At 39.5% G+C, this 16039-nt stretch overlaps 1 protein-coding gene across 2 annotated transcripts in view; it reads left to right on the plus strand.

The window, feature by feature from the left end:
* The window catches only part of PRKD3 (protein kinase D3), a 91665-nt gene extending 75804 nt beyond the window's left edge, over positions 1-15861 (plus strand). For both annotated transcript variants that reach the window (XM_072635862.1, XM_072635861.1), the window contains exons 15-19: positions 5338-5499; positions 6300-6398; positions 7230-7497; positions 11859-11944; positions 12762-15861. In XM_072635862.1, the coding sequence (XP_072491963.1) occupies positions 5338-5499; positions 6300-6398; positions 7230-7497; positions 11859-11944; positions 12762-12935 (789 nt within the window). In that variant the 3' untranslated portion in view covers positions 12936-15861. The remainder of the gene's footprint in view (positions 1-5337; positions 5500-6299; positions 6399-7229; positions 7498-11858; positions 11945-12761) is intronic.
* Positions 15862-16039: the final 178 nt, after the last annotated feature.

The raw sequence follows: 16039 nt of genomic DNA on the forward strand, positions 1-16039 counted from the left end.
TTCTGAAAGCAGGCTAGTCTTTCTGGCTGCCATTTCACAACAATTGGCTTCTATTGAACTGTCAGGCCACTAAAATCCACCAGGCCTTTTTCAGCTGAATAGCTGCCTGCTCTCTCCTTCAGCTTGTCGAGTTGGCAGGTGTTTATTTAATACTGATGTGCTAAGTAATCACTGAGGATCTGAACCCCAGCAGAGGGAAAGACAAAGAGACATACAGAAGGGTCTGAAAAGCAGGAGGAGGGGGCGGAGGTCGGAAAAGAGAGTCAGGACTAGAAGTAGAGAAGAAGGAAGATGTGGAAGGTGGCCTGGCGTGGCTGCTGTCCTTAGAACAGAATCTGGGTGGAGCTGGCCAGCCCTCCCAAGCAGTGAAAGTTGTCATGTATACTGATGCTGCCATCTGAGTGGATGAACCATCATCAGCTACCTTCTCAGCAAGGCCATTCCGTTAAAATTCATTCCATACAATTGGGCAATGTTGTCTAATTCCTGTTACTTCATCTCTTCCACACAAACTGTGTGGAAGACTTGTAATGCTTTGTTGATGCTAGGTATACTGCTTGAGAGCTTTTCTCTGATGTCACAGTTTAGTAATCTCATCATAGAAGGACATGGAGCTATTACTATTAGTCTGGCATGACTTGTTCCTGATGAAGCCAGGCCATTTCTTTCTGATTACTCCTTTTTCTATATAGACTTACCATTAAAGGAATGATTACTGAATGTGCATTTTGCTTGAAATCAATCTCACTGCCCTAGACTGTTCAGAGGCCGTTCTTTAACCATTTTTGAAAATTAAAGTGTCTGTGCCTTGCCTGTGGCACTTCTCCCATACTCTTCAACTTTCCAGAGATTGTGACCATGCTTCGATAATTGTGTATGCTGGTTCCTTCACGACTATCTGGGACTGGTAAATGATACTCACCAGGGGCATTTGAGTGCTCTCTTACCATCTCTCTATTTGTCTTAGTTCCCCGTTAGTCGTTTTTGCTCTCTTTCTAGTCCAGAGGCCATTTTCTTTGTGCAGTGACTACTTGTTGTCTGTTATCATCCCACCTGCTGTGAATAGTTGTCCTGTAACTTCTTTGATCCTCCTCTTCAAGCAGTTATTAAACACTATAAGATGTTGCTGGGCCCTGAGAATACCAAGACAAAAGCAAAGTAGGTCCTGCCATCAAGGGGCTTACATTCTGGTGCTGGGGCAACACACACAGAAGTATATACAGAGCAGAATCACAGTCTGTGAGAGCTGGAAAGAGAGCCCAGTGGCCATCTTGTACAACTTAGACAAGAAAGGAATTCCTGCTGTAAAAGTCTGATAAGTGGTCAAGCAGCCCATTCTGCTTTTGGTTGCTCTAGTAATGAGGAAGCTTTTCTTGATACCAAGCTGAAATTAGCCCCTTTGCCACTTCTACCCACTGCTCCTGGCTCTTTCCCTGCGACCAACTGGAAGTCCCAATTCCTCTTCCATATGATAACCCTAACTGCACATGAAAATGGTCATCACTGAGAATAAACATCCCCACATGCTTCCATCAAGCTTTATATAGCACAATTTCAAGGGTCTTCACTATCCTAGCTGCCTTTCTCGGGACTCCTTCCAACTTATCAGCATCCTTCTTATATTGTGGTGCCTCATACTTATTAATACAAGGCACTTGCAGGGTAATCATGATGGCAGTAGGATATGGGCATGGGAAATGCACTAGCAACTGGGAGTACAAAGGAAAGGCCTCTTGCAGAAGTTGATTCTTGAGCAGTTTTGAAGAAATCCAGGAATTCCAGGCGGGAGTGGTAAGAAGAGCGTTTCAGGAATTTTGGACAATCAGTGCCATGGTACAGACATGAGTGGTGGAGGTTGTGTGTGAAGTGCAGAAAGTCAACCAGCTCACTTAAACTGTAGATTATGTGGAAGAAACTAAGAAGACCAGAAAGGTAGGAAGTAGCCATGTGATGACAAGTTTTAAATGCCAGAGAGATTCTAGACATAATAGGAAGCCACTGGAGTTACATGGGCAGACCTGTGCTTTAACAAAATATCTGGCAGCTTTATGGATGGTAGACTAGAAAGATGGGAAGTAGGGAGACCTATTAGGAGGCTTTTGCTGTAGCCTGGGTAAGAAGTGATGAGGACCTTAACTAGAGTGGTGGCCCTATGGGAGAAGAGAAAGGGAAAGATGTGGGAGATGATTTGGAGACAGTGACAAGATTTAAAAATTGATTGTGTGTGATGAATAAGGATGAGGAGTGGACAATACCAAGGTGATAGAATCATAGATTTAGAGATTAGGAAGGACTCCAGAGTCCATGGAGGCTTGCCCTCCATTTTACAGTTGAGGAAATTAAAACTAGTACAAGTTAAGTGATTGCCCAGTCAGTAGCTATTCGGTATCTAAGATGGGGCTTGAATCCAGGTCTTCTGATTCTGAGCACAAGGCTCCGTCTACCATACCACACTGAGAATAGTCACTAAAAGTAGGTTCTAAATTGTTTGGGCCTGTTATGATGAGAGAAGGAAATGTTGCCTAAAAACAGAGGTTCTTAACTGTTTTTATGTCATGGTGAAAAGATTAAAATTGATCAGGTATCCTTTTCTTTTTGATCCTATTTGCAAGTAATTGATTTAGTTCAATAATTAGTTTTGTCCTGTAACTGTTTAAGGCATAATTCTTTGTCTCTGAACTTGGTTCAGTGATTAAATTAAAATTAAATTTAAAAATTCAACTCTTTCTTGCCTTAAGGAATTTAACTCACCTTGGGGAGTATGTGTTCATGTAAGGGAATTGAGCCTGATGTATTTATTTCACCACTCTATCCTTAAAGGATATGTGGTTTGGTGTCCTAAAATCTGGAATGCTATCTCTCACCTGGACTCAAACAAAGCTCTTCTTAGTCTGACAAGAGAAGAATTCCAGGATATCACCTGTCCTATCCCATTCTCTGTTCTGTACTCCCCCAAAACCTATAAGAGGGAGCTGTCTGCTTAGGGCAGACAGCACGTCCCTGTTACTAAGTTATGTTGCTCAGAGATTTACCTCGGGGGACTCGCTTGGCAGTCTGATAAAAACTTTAGGCTCCATCTTAAGTAATGTTTTTAATTACATAAAACAAAACAAAATTGCAAAGGAAGCTAAAGGTTAATGAAAATAAAGATATAACTTTTTTCCTCATACAAGTTCATAGACCCATTGAAGTATGTCATAGACCCCAGAGAAGTCTAAAAAGAAAAGGAAGGCGGGGGTGGGGGGATTTCAGGCAGGAGAAACAATTTGAGCATCAGAAACAATGACTAGTAGCAGACAAAAGTAATAGAGAAGGCAGCGGGGGAAGAGATGTTGGCTAGAATCTTTCAGTATCTGAGCAAGTGATAATCCATAGCCAGTAGGGATAGAGTAGAGCAGTGGTGTCAAACTTCAATAGAAATGTACAGAAAATTATCTGAAATAAACCATATAGGCCACATGTTGACTTAGAATACCACGTGCCAGCATTATCTGTGTTTTATTGTATTTTTATTTATTTTGTTAAGCGTTTCTCAGTTACATTGTCATTTGGTTCAGGACCAGAGGCAAGAGACTTGTTTATATGGAACCAGAGGTCAGAAAACCTATCAGAGGTCAGCCGGTTCCTGTAGGAAGCGAGGTTTATCCTAACTAGGGTCTTAAATGAACATCTTTACATCACTTACGGAGGACAACCACAGGAAAATGCGGATGGCTGTATTAGCAAGAACCCTAGCACACCCAGGATGGCTTGCTAGCACAGGTTCTTTGATCTGCTTTTGTAAAGGAAAGGCAGCTTCAAAGGGGTTAACAATCTTACTTTAATTATAGGAAAGTGGAAAATAGAAGCAGAGAAATTAGCAGAGATTTAACAGACAAGGCTCCTACTGTCTGAACAAAGTAATACAACCACAAACCTTTGAGGAATCAAGGGGCTCTTAACAAATGGCTACTCGAAGTCCGGTCCAGGGAATCCAAAGGTCCTCATAAGCAAACCCCCAAAGCAAAATACCACCTCAGAATATATATACACTTTCAGCTAATAGTCTCAGAGCCAGAAGGCATCACAACCCTCGTGACTCAGTGCCTAATTAGCTTAGTACCAAAAGATGTGAAAGCCTTCCTACAAGCAAGCCTCTCTCTAAGCAAACTCCTCCTCCAGTGGGCTCTGTGTGACTCAGGATGTATCACAGCTGTGATTGAAATATACCTGTGTACCTTTAGACCTGGGAACATGGCTCCTGTTCCAAGGGGAAATGGGTAGGCCTGTTAATGGACGGGGAAGATCTTCCTATTCCATTAACATTACAGTGGCTTAGTAAGAGTCAGATCAATTTACCCCATGGGATTTTAGACCATGTTTTGTATGAGTGGGAAACAGGAAAATACCCAAAGGATCTTTTTGGCCCACTGCTAATTGAAAGTACAAAATAGGAAATGTCCATTTGACATAGTAGGATATAAACTATATAAAAAGTTAAAAGTCTCAGCACTTAAAGGGTTAACCATGAGGTACCCAAAAGACCTGGTTATCCAGAGTGATTCACTCCTCTAATGTCACGGAATCTGTATAGCCATAGTTTTACTATTTCTTCCCCGTAGAAGCCACTACTCTCACTTTTACTCTCAAATGTGCTTTTTAAAAATTCTATCAGTAATAATAATAGCTAACATTTACATAGTGTCTACTATGTGTCAGGCACTGTGCTTTACAATATTAGCTCATTACTCCACACAGTCTGAGGAATTTAATCTTTTTGCATTTTCAGATACAGTGTTGGGGGCTTTATAAGTTCACTGATTATGCCCTTCTGAGAATAAAAAACAAGTGAAAAACTATCACTTTCTAGCTCTTCAGTACCTCAGTTTCCTCATCTGTAAAGTTGAGAGTATTATACTGGATGTAACCAGCAACCCATCCTGTATACTACGTTTGTTACCATCTGAGCAGAGAATCCCTGTTGCAGTTCTTTTGCAACCACTGACCTGACTTTTACAAAACTGGGTTGACACCAGATAATATCATTCCATGAGAATGTCCACGTAGCTTTGTTCATCTCCCACCAGACAAATACATCATTCCAATGGTTTATAAGCAATTGGCTCTTCAGACTGTGCTTTGGAGAAATGCATCATCATGGCATCATTCGTGCATTTGCTTCATTTGGGTTGCTTTAATTCTTAATTTTGTTCTTTTTCTGTGTAATTTTTACCTAAATATCAATTTTACTTGTGTGACACAACGTGAAACACATTGTAAAATTATATGTGGGTATAATTGTATGTATCTCTGTTTTTCTACTTACATCTTCTCTGTCAACATTCTGTAACTTTTCAGAATTTGCACCATCCTGGGATTGTAAATCTGGAATGTATGTTTGAGACCCCAGAACGAGTCTTTGTAGTCATGGAAAAGCTACATGGAGATATGCTAGAAATGATTCTTTCTAGTGAAAAAAGTCGGCTTCCTGAGCGAATTACTAAATTCATGGTCACACAGGTATTTTTTCTCTTTCTTGAAGTAGAGAATAACTTTAACTTAAAAGAGAAATGTAACTTCTACGTAGGAGAATTGGGAGTATGAGAAATATATACACAGTCCCTAGGGTTTTTTTTAATTCAAAGGATGTTATAAAATTGATAACAGTTAAAAAATAATAAATCTCAAAAAAATAATCTTCACGTTATCTTTGTAACAACCCTGTGCAGTAAGTAGTGTGGGAATTGTTATCCCCATTTATTTGTATCAAGGGATTGATCAGGAGAGTTTCCAATCAGTGAATCCCCTTCAGTTCACTTGATGAGATGAGTTCATGATTTTTTGTTGGACTGGAGCATTTCTCATGGAGTTGGACACCTGACCCTTTGCTGAGGGCACTTTCAGAAAAACATTCCCCTCTGTTGGCCCACCCATGTATAAATGAGTGCCGTGACACTGAGAAGTTAAGTGACTTCACCAGGGTCACATGAGAGCAGCTTCAAACTCCAGTTTCCTGGCTAGTTTTCTTTGCATGATGACATACTGTTTCTCAGTAATAAATTTGACAAGGAATAGTATAGCTTTACTATTCCAGTGAATCATAATAATTTTAATGGAAACTGACAAGACTTCTAGGTCCATTTTTTCCATCTAACTCAACAATGAGCAAAGTGAATGTTAGTTGGGACCAAGCCCGCAGAAACCTGAGTTCCCAATTAGAACTCAGAATATTATACTGTCCCATTGACTGTTAAATTTTTCTCACTGTCTAGACAGATAAATATCCTAAGAATTAAAATATTACTTTATTTCATTCACAGATACTTGTTGCCTTAAGGAACTTACATTTTAAGAATATTGTGCACTGTGATTTAAAACCAGAGAATGTGCTGCTAGCCTCAGCAGAGCCATTCCCTCAGGTGAGTGATGTGCTGCTACCTGATAGTTCAAAAAAGAGAGTTGATCAGAAGTGGGGTGCCTTGGTATACAGGGCACTGCATGAGAAGCTAGAGATTAAAAATAAATGCCATCTCATTAGACATTTTATTTGCTTTTAAATGTGTAAGCCTTTCTTATGCTTTCCACTATTGTAGCACTAAGGTCTTTTGATTGTAATGTGTATTTGCAGTTTTTCTTAATATTCAATTAAGCATTTATTAAGCAGCTATTAACCTGGGAGTCACTGTGCATGGCTTCCAGGATACAAAGACAAAACGCTCCAGTTATCTTACATTCTACCTTTTAGTGTGGCATCTTACACTGAAATAATTTAGAGTCTTAAGACTGAAACTCTGCCAGGTGGAATTTCCCTCCTGGCGCAGTAATATGGCAGGGGAGAAGAGGTCAGTTAAAAAATTGAGGCTTCTCATCAGAGTTTTTTTTAATTTGTTAATTTATTTGTTTATTGATTGATTGATATTTCTCTAATGTTGTGATTAACAAGGTTAACACAGAAATGTGGAGCATACATGGTTTTTCATATTTTATTTAAATGATTTCAAATTTAAAATTCTCATAGTTCATAAGGAATATTGAAATAGTTATAATGTTATGCTATTTGGGAAAAGTTTATATGTATATATATAGAATATATATATGGATAAATGCATATATGTGTAGTTTTTTATGTATAGTTATATATGATGTAGATATGTATGTGAGTGTATATATATATGTGTGTGTATATATAGATATATATAGTTGTATATTGAGCTGCATCTACGTAACTCAGTGGTATTCTTCATTTCCAGGTGAAGCTGTGTGACTTTGGTTTTGCCCGTATCATAGGTGAAAAGTCCTTCAGGAGATCTGTGGTGGGAACCCCAGCATACTTAGCACCTGAAGTTCTCAGGAGCAAAGGTTATAATCGTTCTCTGGATATGTGGTCAGTGGGAGTTATTGTTTATGTGAGCCTTAGTGGCACATTTCCATTTAATGAAGATGAAGATATAAATGACCAAATTCAAAATGCTGCATTTATGTACCCACCAAATCCATGGAAAGAAATTTCTGGTGAAGGTAAGGAATTAAATGAGTTTGGTTTTATAATATTGAATTTGAACTTATCTCCTTTCCTCCAAAGCAAGTTTCTCCTTCTGACTCCCCTTTCTCCCTGTGTCTCCCCTGCCCCTGTTTGTGTCCTTAGGGTCATTTCTGATTCTTTTTACTTGGCACTCACATTCAGTCACTCACTAAGTCTTGTAAGTTGTTCTTTCATGTTGTTATTTAGAATTGTCCCTGTCCTTTCCCATTTCTTCAGGCCATCTATCCCTCATCACATTCTACCTGGATTACAGCAGTGCTCTTCTGATGGACTTTCTACCTTGAAGCTTACCCCATGACGTTCATTCCGCAGCATCATAGCATTGATCTCTTTAAAACATTTTTTGTGGATACACCTTGCCATGGGACAGGACAGCCTGTCATTTCCCAACTTTAGCTTTCTTTTTAACTATGTTTCCTACTACTCACCTAGAAGAAGAGGCTTACACTTCAGTAATAGTCCTACTCACTCTCCTAAGCATAGTCTGTATTTCCTTTCTCTAAACAACCCTTGCCTCCTGCTTACTTCCTCCTTCTGTGACCGGCTCACTTGGAAAGGTTCCCATGGAATCCTAGATAATAGAGCCAGAAAGGCCCCCTGAGGCTGTCTGTTTCACCTCCCTCAGTTTACTGATGAGGAAACCAGACATAGGAAGCTGTGACAAGATTTGAACCCACGTGCTCTGACTACAGAGTCACCTATTCTCCCTTGTCTGAATTTCTTCAGTACTTGTCTGTTCCACTTGTGACACTCTTCACTGTCTTGTAGAATGCTTCATGTGTGAATGTTTTGTATTCCAGCACTGAACAGTAGGGAATGTGTACTTCTGTCTACCCTCCCCAGCACCTGGAATCTTCCCTAGGTGAACCTAGTCCTGTTCTGAGATGAGCATAATGATACTTGTCACAGTGTGACCCTCCAGGCTTGTGAACCTCGTATGTGAGCATGTTTGTAACAAGGAGTTTCCAAGTCCCGTATAAATGTCAGTAGTTCTTATGAAAGAAATCAGTGGGTCTGGCAGTTCAGATAGAAGTATGGCTCCAGAAGGAATAGTTAGTCAGCATTCAGCTTGTGGTTGTTCTTGGCAGGATACAGTTTGTCACCTGCAGGTGTTTCTGGAATCATCACAAAGGGGCCCTGAATATGTGGTGGAATAAAATTCAGGCACTGAGGAATTTGCTCATTGAGTGACTTTTATAAAGTGGTCTCTAATCAGTGGAAGGTGGAAGGCTAGGTCTAGTGTGTACCTAAGTCAACCAGGCGACTCCTTGATTGGGGTCCTGGGAATATGTCAGTACTGCACAGATAGATTTCAAAGAGTGGAAACCACCATTTGCTCAGGATTAATTGCTTTGTTCAGGTTGTGGGAAATAGTAAACACTGGGTGCAAAGCACTGTGCTGAGTGCTGGGGATGGATACAAATAGAAAAGAAGGCTCCTGCTCTCAGGGAGCTTATGTTCTAATGGGAGAGATAGCGCATGGAGGAGACTTCAGATGCAAGCCAGAAGAACAGGTCCCACAGTCTTTAGGGGAAAACAGCAGAGGAGATGGTTATGCTTCTTCTGTCACATCTTTTTCACTGATAAAATGATTTCAGTTTCTGGTGTTAAAGCATTTGACAATGCCAAAGACTTGATTGGCAAGAACTCTTCTTTTCTGGGTCTTGAGTCACTGGTTGAGATACATGCAGATGCCCTTGTTTTTTGAGACAGTGCCTATGGGTGCTAGACTGAAGTAGGTCTGGGGAAGAATGCCACCACTCCTGGGGCTCTTGGGCTAAACTGCTTGCTGGCAGTGCTTGGTCAGCAGTTGGTATTGGAGGTGTTGAGGAGGATGGACATCTTCCCCAGAGTGACTGTTCTGTATAATTACTGCAGGGTCTGTGCTGGAAGTAGCACTAGTGATTGGACACTGCTGTTTCCAGGGTTTTGTGATTCAGGGTCCTGAGCATTTTGGCTCTTGAGGAAAGGTGGTGGTAGTTTTCCTTCCCTGGCATGTGTTGTCTCTTGTCTCTCTCCCTTGGTGTCTTGCTGTTTCACTTCGGCTAGCTTGCCTGTCTCATAGATGGGGGTTGATTGGCAGTTTGTGCCAAATTCCAAGAGAGTTGTGTCCCAGAATGATAGCTGTGGGGGTTGGACTTGTGAGCTTATATGACTTGGAAAGACAGAATCAAAACTGTCTTTGCCTTCAGGCCGCATAAAAACCATTGATGTTATTCATTTGAAATGAAAATGAAAAATTAAATTTATCCCTTAAGGAACACCTGTATATTAAAGATATTTTTTAGTTGTATCATTCCTGTTTGACTTTGGAAGCCTCCCATCTTTTCTAAGCCAGGCTATCTCTTTAGAGACTCTGACCATGGGACCATATCTTTAATTTCTCAGACCTTAGATGTTTTCTTTCCTGAGATCAAAGGTGAATGGTATTAATAAAAAGAGACTTTAAACAGCCATCCAGAGATCCAATATCTCCTGGGACTACCACTAGATTTTGCCTCTTGACATTTGTGGTTTTTATTAAGAAAGCATCATTACTATCTGCTTTCTGACTGAACTATCTGAAATATGTTCCTTCAATATTGCTTCTGTTTCTTTACTCCTTTATTCTTATCCTCATACTACTTTTTATGGATTTCTGTATTTTTGTATAGTCCACCTTCCTCTTTTATCACATCTTTCTTTCAAATAATGGGTAAATCAACCAGTACATTTATTAAAATGTGTGTGGTAGGCAAGGGAGATAGAGACAAATTAGAAATCATCCCTCCTCTTACGTAGTGTACGTTCTATTGGGGAAGGCCACATGTGCCAATAGATGTATATGTAAATATGAATGCACATACAAGGTAATTTGGATGGGGAAGACACCAGCAGAAGGGAATTAGAAAAGGGGTTCTGTAGAAGGGGATGAGTGCAGGGGAAGGAAGCAAAGGCTTCTGAGAGGCAGAGTTGAGAAGAAACTATCTGGTAGGCCTGGGGGGACAACCTTTGCAAGAGCTGGGGAGCCAGGGAGAGCAGCAAGGAGGCTGCTTAGCTGGAGTGTAGTGTGTGGGGTCATGTGGCATGGGGCTGTTGTATGTTAGTGCCAGCTTAGGGAGGGTCTTTAGTGACACAGGGGGTTATGTTTGACCCTAGAGGTCATGGCTTGCTACTGTAGTTTATCTGACTTGTACTTTAATGAAATCTCCAGCTCTATGGAAAATGGAAGGCTTTTGAAATAATTCCCAGAAGTGATGATGAGGGCCTGAGCTAGGGATGTAGGCTAAGAGTGAATCTAAGAGTTAGAAAGCATGGGTAGTACCTGGATGAAAACAGGGTGATTTCGATAGGAAGGGTGGTATTTTGGATATGTTGAGTTGGAGGCACCTATAGTACCCTTGTAGTTCAAAATGTCTGCGAGGTAGCTGGTGGTACAGGATTGGCAGTCACACGAGACTAGTTCTACATCTGTAGATCTTGGAGTCATCTCCCTAGAGATAATATTTAAGCCTGTGGGAGCTGGTGAGGTCACCAAAGGGGAGGGTATAGCCAGAGGAAGTGGGTCCAGGAAAGAGCCTTGCAGATGTCCCCACATTTAAGGAATGGGATACAGATGATGAGCTAGCAAAAGAGACTGAGGAGCAACAGACAGCTGGGAAGAGAATCAAGAGAGGGCAGCATAACAATCCCAGAGGAGAGAGTATCCCAGAACACAGGTGGTAAGTATTGTCCAGTACTAGAGAGACCAAGAACCAAGACTGAAAGCAGGCCATTAGATGTGACATTGAAGAGATAGTTGGTAACTCTGGAGAGTTTGGATATCATTCCTTACTTCTGTTGGGAGCCACAGTGCAACAGGTTGAGAAGTCAGTGAGAGGAGACACAGTTGTAAGTAGCAGGTGTAGACCGCTTTTTCTAGGAAGTATGGATAAGAGAGGAGAGAGACTGGATGGTGATTTAAGGGAATGGAAGGATCAAGTTAGGATTTGTTTTTTAAGGATGAAGGAGACCAGGGTATATGGAACTAATGGATAGGAAGAGGTTGGGTGGGGGGCAGAGGTAGGAGAAAATAGATTAGACAGGTTGGCCTTGTCAAGGGAAAAAAGCCCAACTTCATCAGCTCAGACTGGAGTAAAGGAAGAGAGAGTGGAGGCTGACATCGGGGTGCTTGAGGGAGGCCACGTGGTTTCAGACAAAAAAATCCTTTTACTCTTAATCATGAGGTACTACTAGCCTACCAAACCATAGTGCTACTTGTGAGATCATATTTTATCCACTTTGGGTTAAAAATGTCGTTTTTTTTTTTTCTGTTTTTTTTTTTTTTTTAGTAACATTAACTTTCCTTTTTCCTTAGCAATTGATTTAATAAACAATTTACTTCAGGTGAAGATGAGGAAACGTTATAGTGTTGACAAATCTCTCAGTCACCCCTGGCTACAGGTAAAATTATATTCAGTTAACAATATTTCCAGTAGTCTCTCATTGACTGATAATGAATTAGCCATATTGGCAAACAAAATCATTAGTGAAGCTCAAGAACATATTTCTCAAACTGATTTATATGGTTAAATTGAATTGCAAGTCATTGCTTCTGCTGAGATTTCTAAGTCTTTTGTTAATCTTAAATTTTTTTCACTGTTGGGTTTTTTTTTTTTTTTTACAATACATTCTTCAAATGAAGTTTTTGGAGGCTTGAAAAGTAAGAAATCCTACTTAAAATGTTTTACTGAAAAATAAATGTTTTGGACTAGTAATAAGTTTGTTCTTGAGATTTCTTATATTGTAAATAGATTTTTATATAGAAAACTTCAAGAACCCAAAACATAATACAAATGTATAATGATTATAGAAAAATAAAGTTCTGTAATGATGCTCTCATTTTTAGAAATCATGAAATATTGACTAATGATAACATGTAGGTTCTAGAGAGCTTAATTTCTGTTTGCAAAAACCAGAGGGGAAAACTACCGAACTCACAGCTACCAGAAAGAAGTGTTTAATTGCACTCCAGAATATGAAGCACATACTTTTTTGAGGGTGTCTGAAAACTGGTTACCTCATTTATTAGAAACACATACTGAAAAACAAGCTAACATTTGTTACCATAAAGTAACTGTTAACTGATTCTTGAACTCTGAAAATGTGCATAGCTTGTGGGATTAGGAATAAATAATAATCCAGAGAAAAAAAGAACAAATGCTTGATATATTTGGAATTTATGTTATGATTTTGGGTAAAGCACCGTGTTTTTTCTCAGGATTATCAAACGTGGCTTGACCTTAGAGAATTTGAAACACGAATTGGAGAGCGTTACATCACCCATGAAAGCGATGATGCACGCTGGGAAGTGCATGCCAATGAGCACAACCTTGTGTACCCAAAGCACTTCATTATGGCTCCCAATCCTGATGACATGGAAGAAGATCCTTAAGTATGGAAGATTTCCATTTATGAAATGATCTGCATAAAAGCTACTCTAGGTTTGACTGTTATCTGTAAGGAATGGAAGGAAACATGATGTGGTATCTGACACCATTGCTATGGTTTGCAAGACATAGGTACAGGAGAAGAGAATTACAACAGAATGAAAGCAGAAGGAAGAATTCTTATGAGCCTTCTGGAAGTGTGTCAGAATGCAGTCAGAATTAGTTTTTGTGTTTCCTATACCTTCAGTTACTGTTTTCTGGCATTTAAATACACTCTCCCGTTTTCAGTTTTTACATTATGGAAAACCAAGCAAGTAGCAGATTGTTTGCCTGATCAAGCTACACACAAGTTGCAAAATTTGGATCTCATTTAAAAGGCTGGTTATTGGACATGCTTGCATTTAAAAGATCATTGGGAAACAGTGAGCAGCATATGATTTGTTATTGACTAAACATTTGACTGATCCTTGTAGGAGTTGAAGATTTTCCCCTGTATGTGTAACAAAGGGGGTATCTTGATTGACTTTTCTTTTGAAAGTGGATCAATCTTTTAAATCAGTGATTCCCAACCTTTCTGGAGTTGTGACACTGTATATACTACATGGCAAATAATTTTTAAATTAGTGGATTAATATTGTGTTGAAAATTTTGCAACACCTTTTGAGATAATGGAATCTACCTGGGTGTTACAAAACCAAGATTACAAAGTATCGATCTAAGTGCCAGGTTGGCAGTATACTCTTATAGTCTGGCTCTGGCTGGTAAATAGTCCCATTATTAACATTTTAGTATCCTAGTTGGGGGTCTAACTTTCATTTATCTATTGATCAGGTTACTGCCACACAAGTTTGACTAAATTAAGAGGAGGAACAAATGTGTTAAATATTCACTGAGGTTATTGATAGGTGAAAGTTTTAAGTAGCACTGTAGACTTTACCAGGTGTAGACAACCAAACCAATCTTCCTTTGCATTCCCTATAATATGGAGGGTCTTGCAGCTCTTTAGACTTTTTAAATGAAGTATACTCTAAGTGATAGAAACAGCAAACATCTTCTACTAATTGTAGTTACCCTTTTTTGTCTCTTTAACACTTAATTATCCTAGGCAGCTCACCAGACCCTGGGGTGTAGCCAGTGCTGTGCTAGAGCCAGTTCTGACCCAATTGTTACATTTTCAGTGTGAGAATTTACACCTAGAAAATTGGCAAATGCTGCAAATTAGGGCTTGAGCTTAACTTACTGTTTTGTTAATTGTGACGTAAGAAAGTCATGGGAGAAAATGTTAATGATGCAATTAAATTTAAAAGTGTGCCATGGACAGTCTGTCCCTTATTTCCCACCCCTATCCTCCCAGCCAATTGTTAAACATTGACCAGCACACCCTTGGGTATAGTTCACTTGGGATGTTTTTTTGCCAAATTGTTTTAACGTAATTAACCAGTACATATGAAATAGCATCTTAGGATGTCTTCAACATACCTGCTGGGTCCACTACTATTGTACAGCTGTCACCAGATGTCCTAGCAGTCTTGGACCAATTAATTGTAATTGAAGCTAATTAATAAATTCATGCAGATTATACTCATGAATTTCTGGTCATAGTTTCATAGATTTAGAGTTTGAAGACACCTCAGAAGGGCTCCAGTGCAACCTTCTCATTGCATAGATGAGGAAGCTGGAGCCAGAGGGGTAAGTGATCTGCTTCAGGGAGCATAGTGAGTGGTGAGCTAGCACTTGCCCCATCCTCTGACTTCAGAGCCTGCACATATTTCCTCTGTCCCACCAGGCCTCGCTGTGGTCCCCACTGATAACTATTAACAACCCTAACTTAACTGGCCAGACTGTAAGCTGCAAAGGCAGGAGAAGGTGCTCCTCACTCTCATTTCAGGTATAGCCCTCTATTCCAGCAGTCTGATGAGAACAAGAACAGCTGGTTTTCTGCCCAAATAGGCACTTGCTCTGTACTCATGTGGCTTCAAGCCTTTTGAAAGCGTTGCTATCTGTAGCAGGCTCAAGTAATTAAAAAAAAACAACACCACACCAATCTACAAGAAATCTAATCACTCTGTCTACTTTATGGTATCTAATGTTCCACAGTAGCTACAGTGAAGATTTCTTCTGAATTCTGAAATGACAAGTCCAGCTCCATTTAAGGGGACAGAGTAGTTTTCTGTTACATTCACAGAATTATAATAACTGAAAGGAAGCCTCAGAAATATTGCTGTATCTTCCTCTCACTCCAGGCTGGACTGCCCTGAATATGGGCTTGAGAGATTTCTGACCTATTATAAAACATCTCTGGGTGACCTCCCTCAGTAAAACTTACAAATTATCCACATTAATTTAGAAAAAAAAAAAGGTGTTTAAAAAAAAAAAAACTTTTGCTCCAGCTAAATATATAATGTTACATTTCCTTAAGTTCCTTCAAAGTTAGCCTGTTTTTAAAATAAAAACGATAAATGAGCCAGATTATAATAGCAAACATGTGGAATGAAGCAGTTCCGGGCCACTAGGCCTATTTCACACAAATGCAATGAAGATTGGGGTCAGTGGTAATGGACCACATAATGTAAAAAATAACTGGAATATTATTAATTTGCTAAAATTCTGTACTCAAACATTGCAAGCCATGAAATTAATTGCACTCTTTTTTTTGTACGTTTTAAGAAATCAGTTTGTCATTAAATCACTGTCAGATAATGTGGAGTTGGCTAAATGACTCCAAATGCTGTATAACCTGCATAAATAACCTTTTTATCTTGAATTCAAGTTGTATTTGTATGAGAAGTATTACGTTTGCTAGAAATATTTGCTATTGTAAAATGTCAAGCCTATGACACCGTCCAGTTCTTTTTTTATATTTTTGTTACACCGTATTGTTTGTAAATATCCTCTTAATACCTTGGAAATAAACTGTATTTCCCTATTGAATTGATCATTTCTAGTGAGAAAACTTGGAGGAACTGTCCTGTCTCTTCAAGACCTTTGTAAATACAAAATTTTCTTTCTTGTTTTGTACTTACTTTCCTGGATCTCAGTAATGATGGCACTGTGCTGGGGGGAAATTACAATCTACAAATGAAACTCCTGCTTCAGAATTAGGTGTCAC

Source organism: Notamacropus eugenii, chromosome 1, assembly GCF_028372415.1.
Source record: "Notamacropus eugenii isolate mMacEug1 chromosome 1, mMacEug1.pri_v2, whole genome shotgun sequence".
NCBI classification, from domain to species: Eukaryota; Metazoa; Chordata; class Mammalia; order Diprotodontia; family Macropodidae; genus Notamacropus; species Notamacropus eugenii.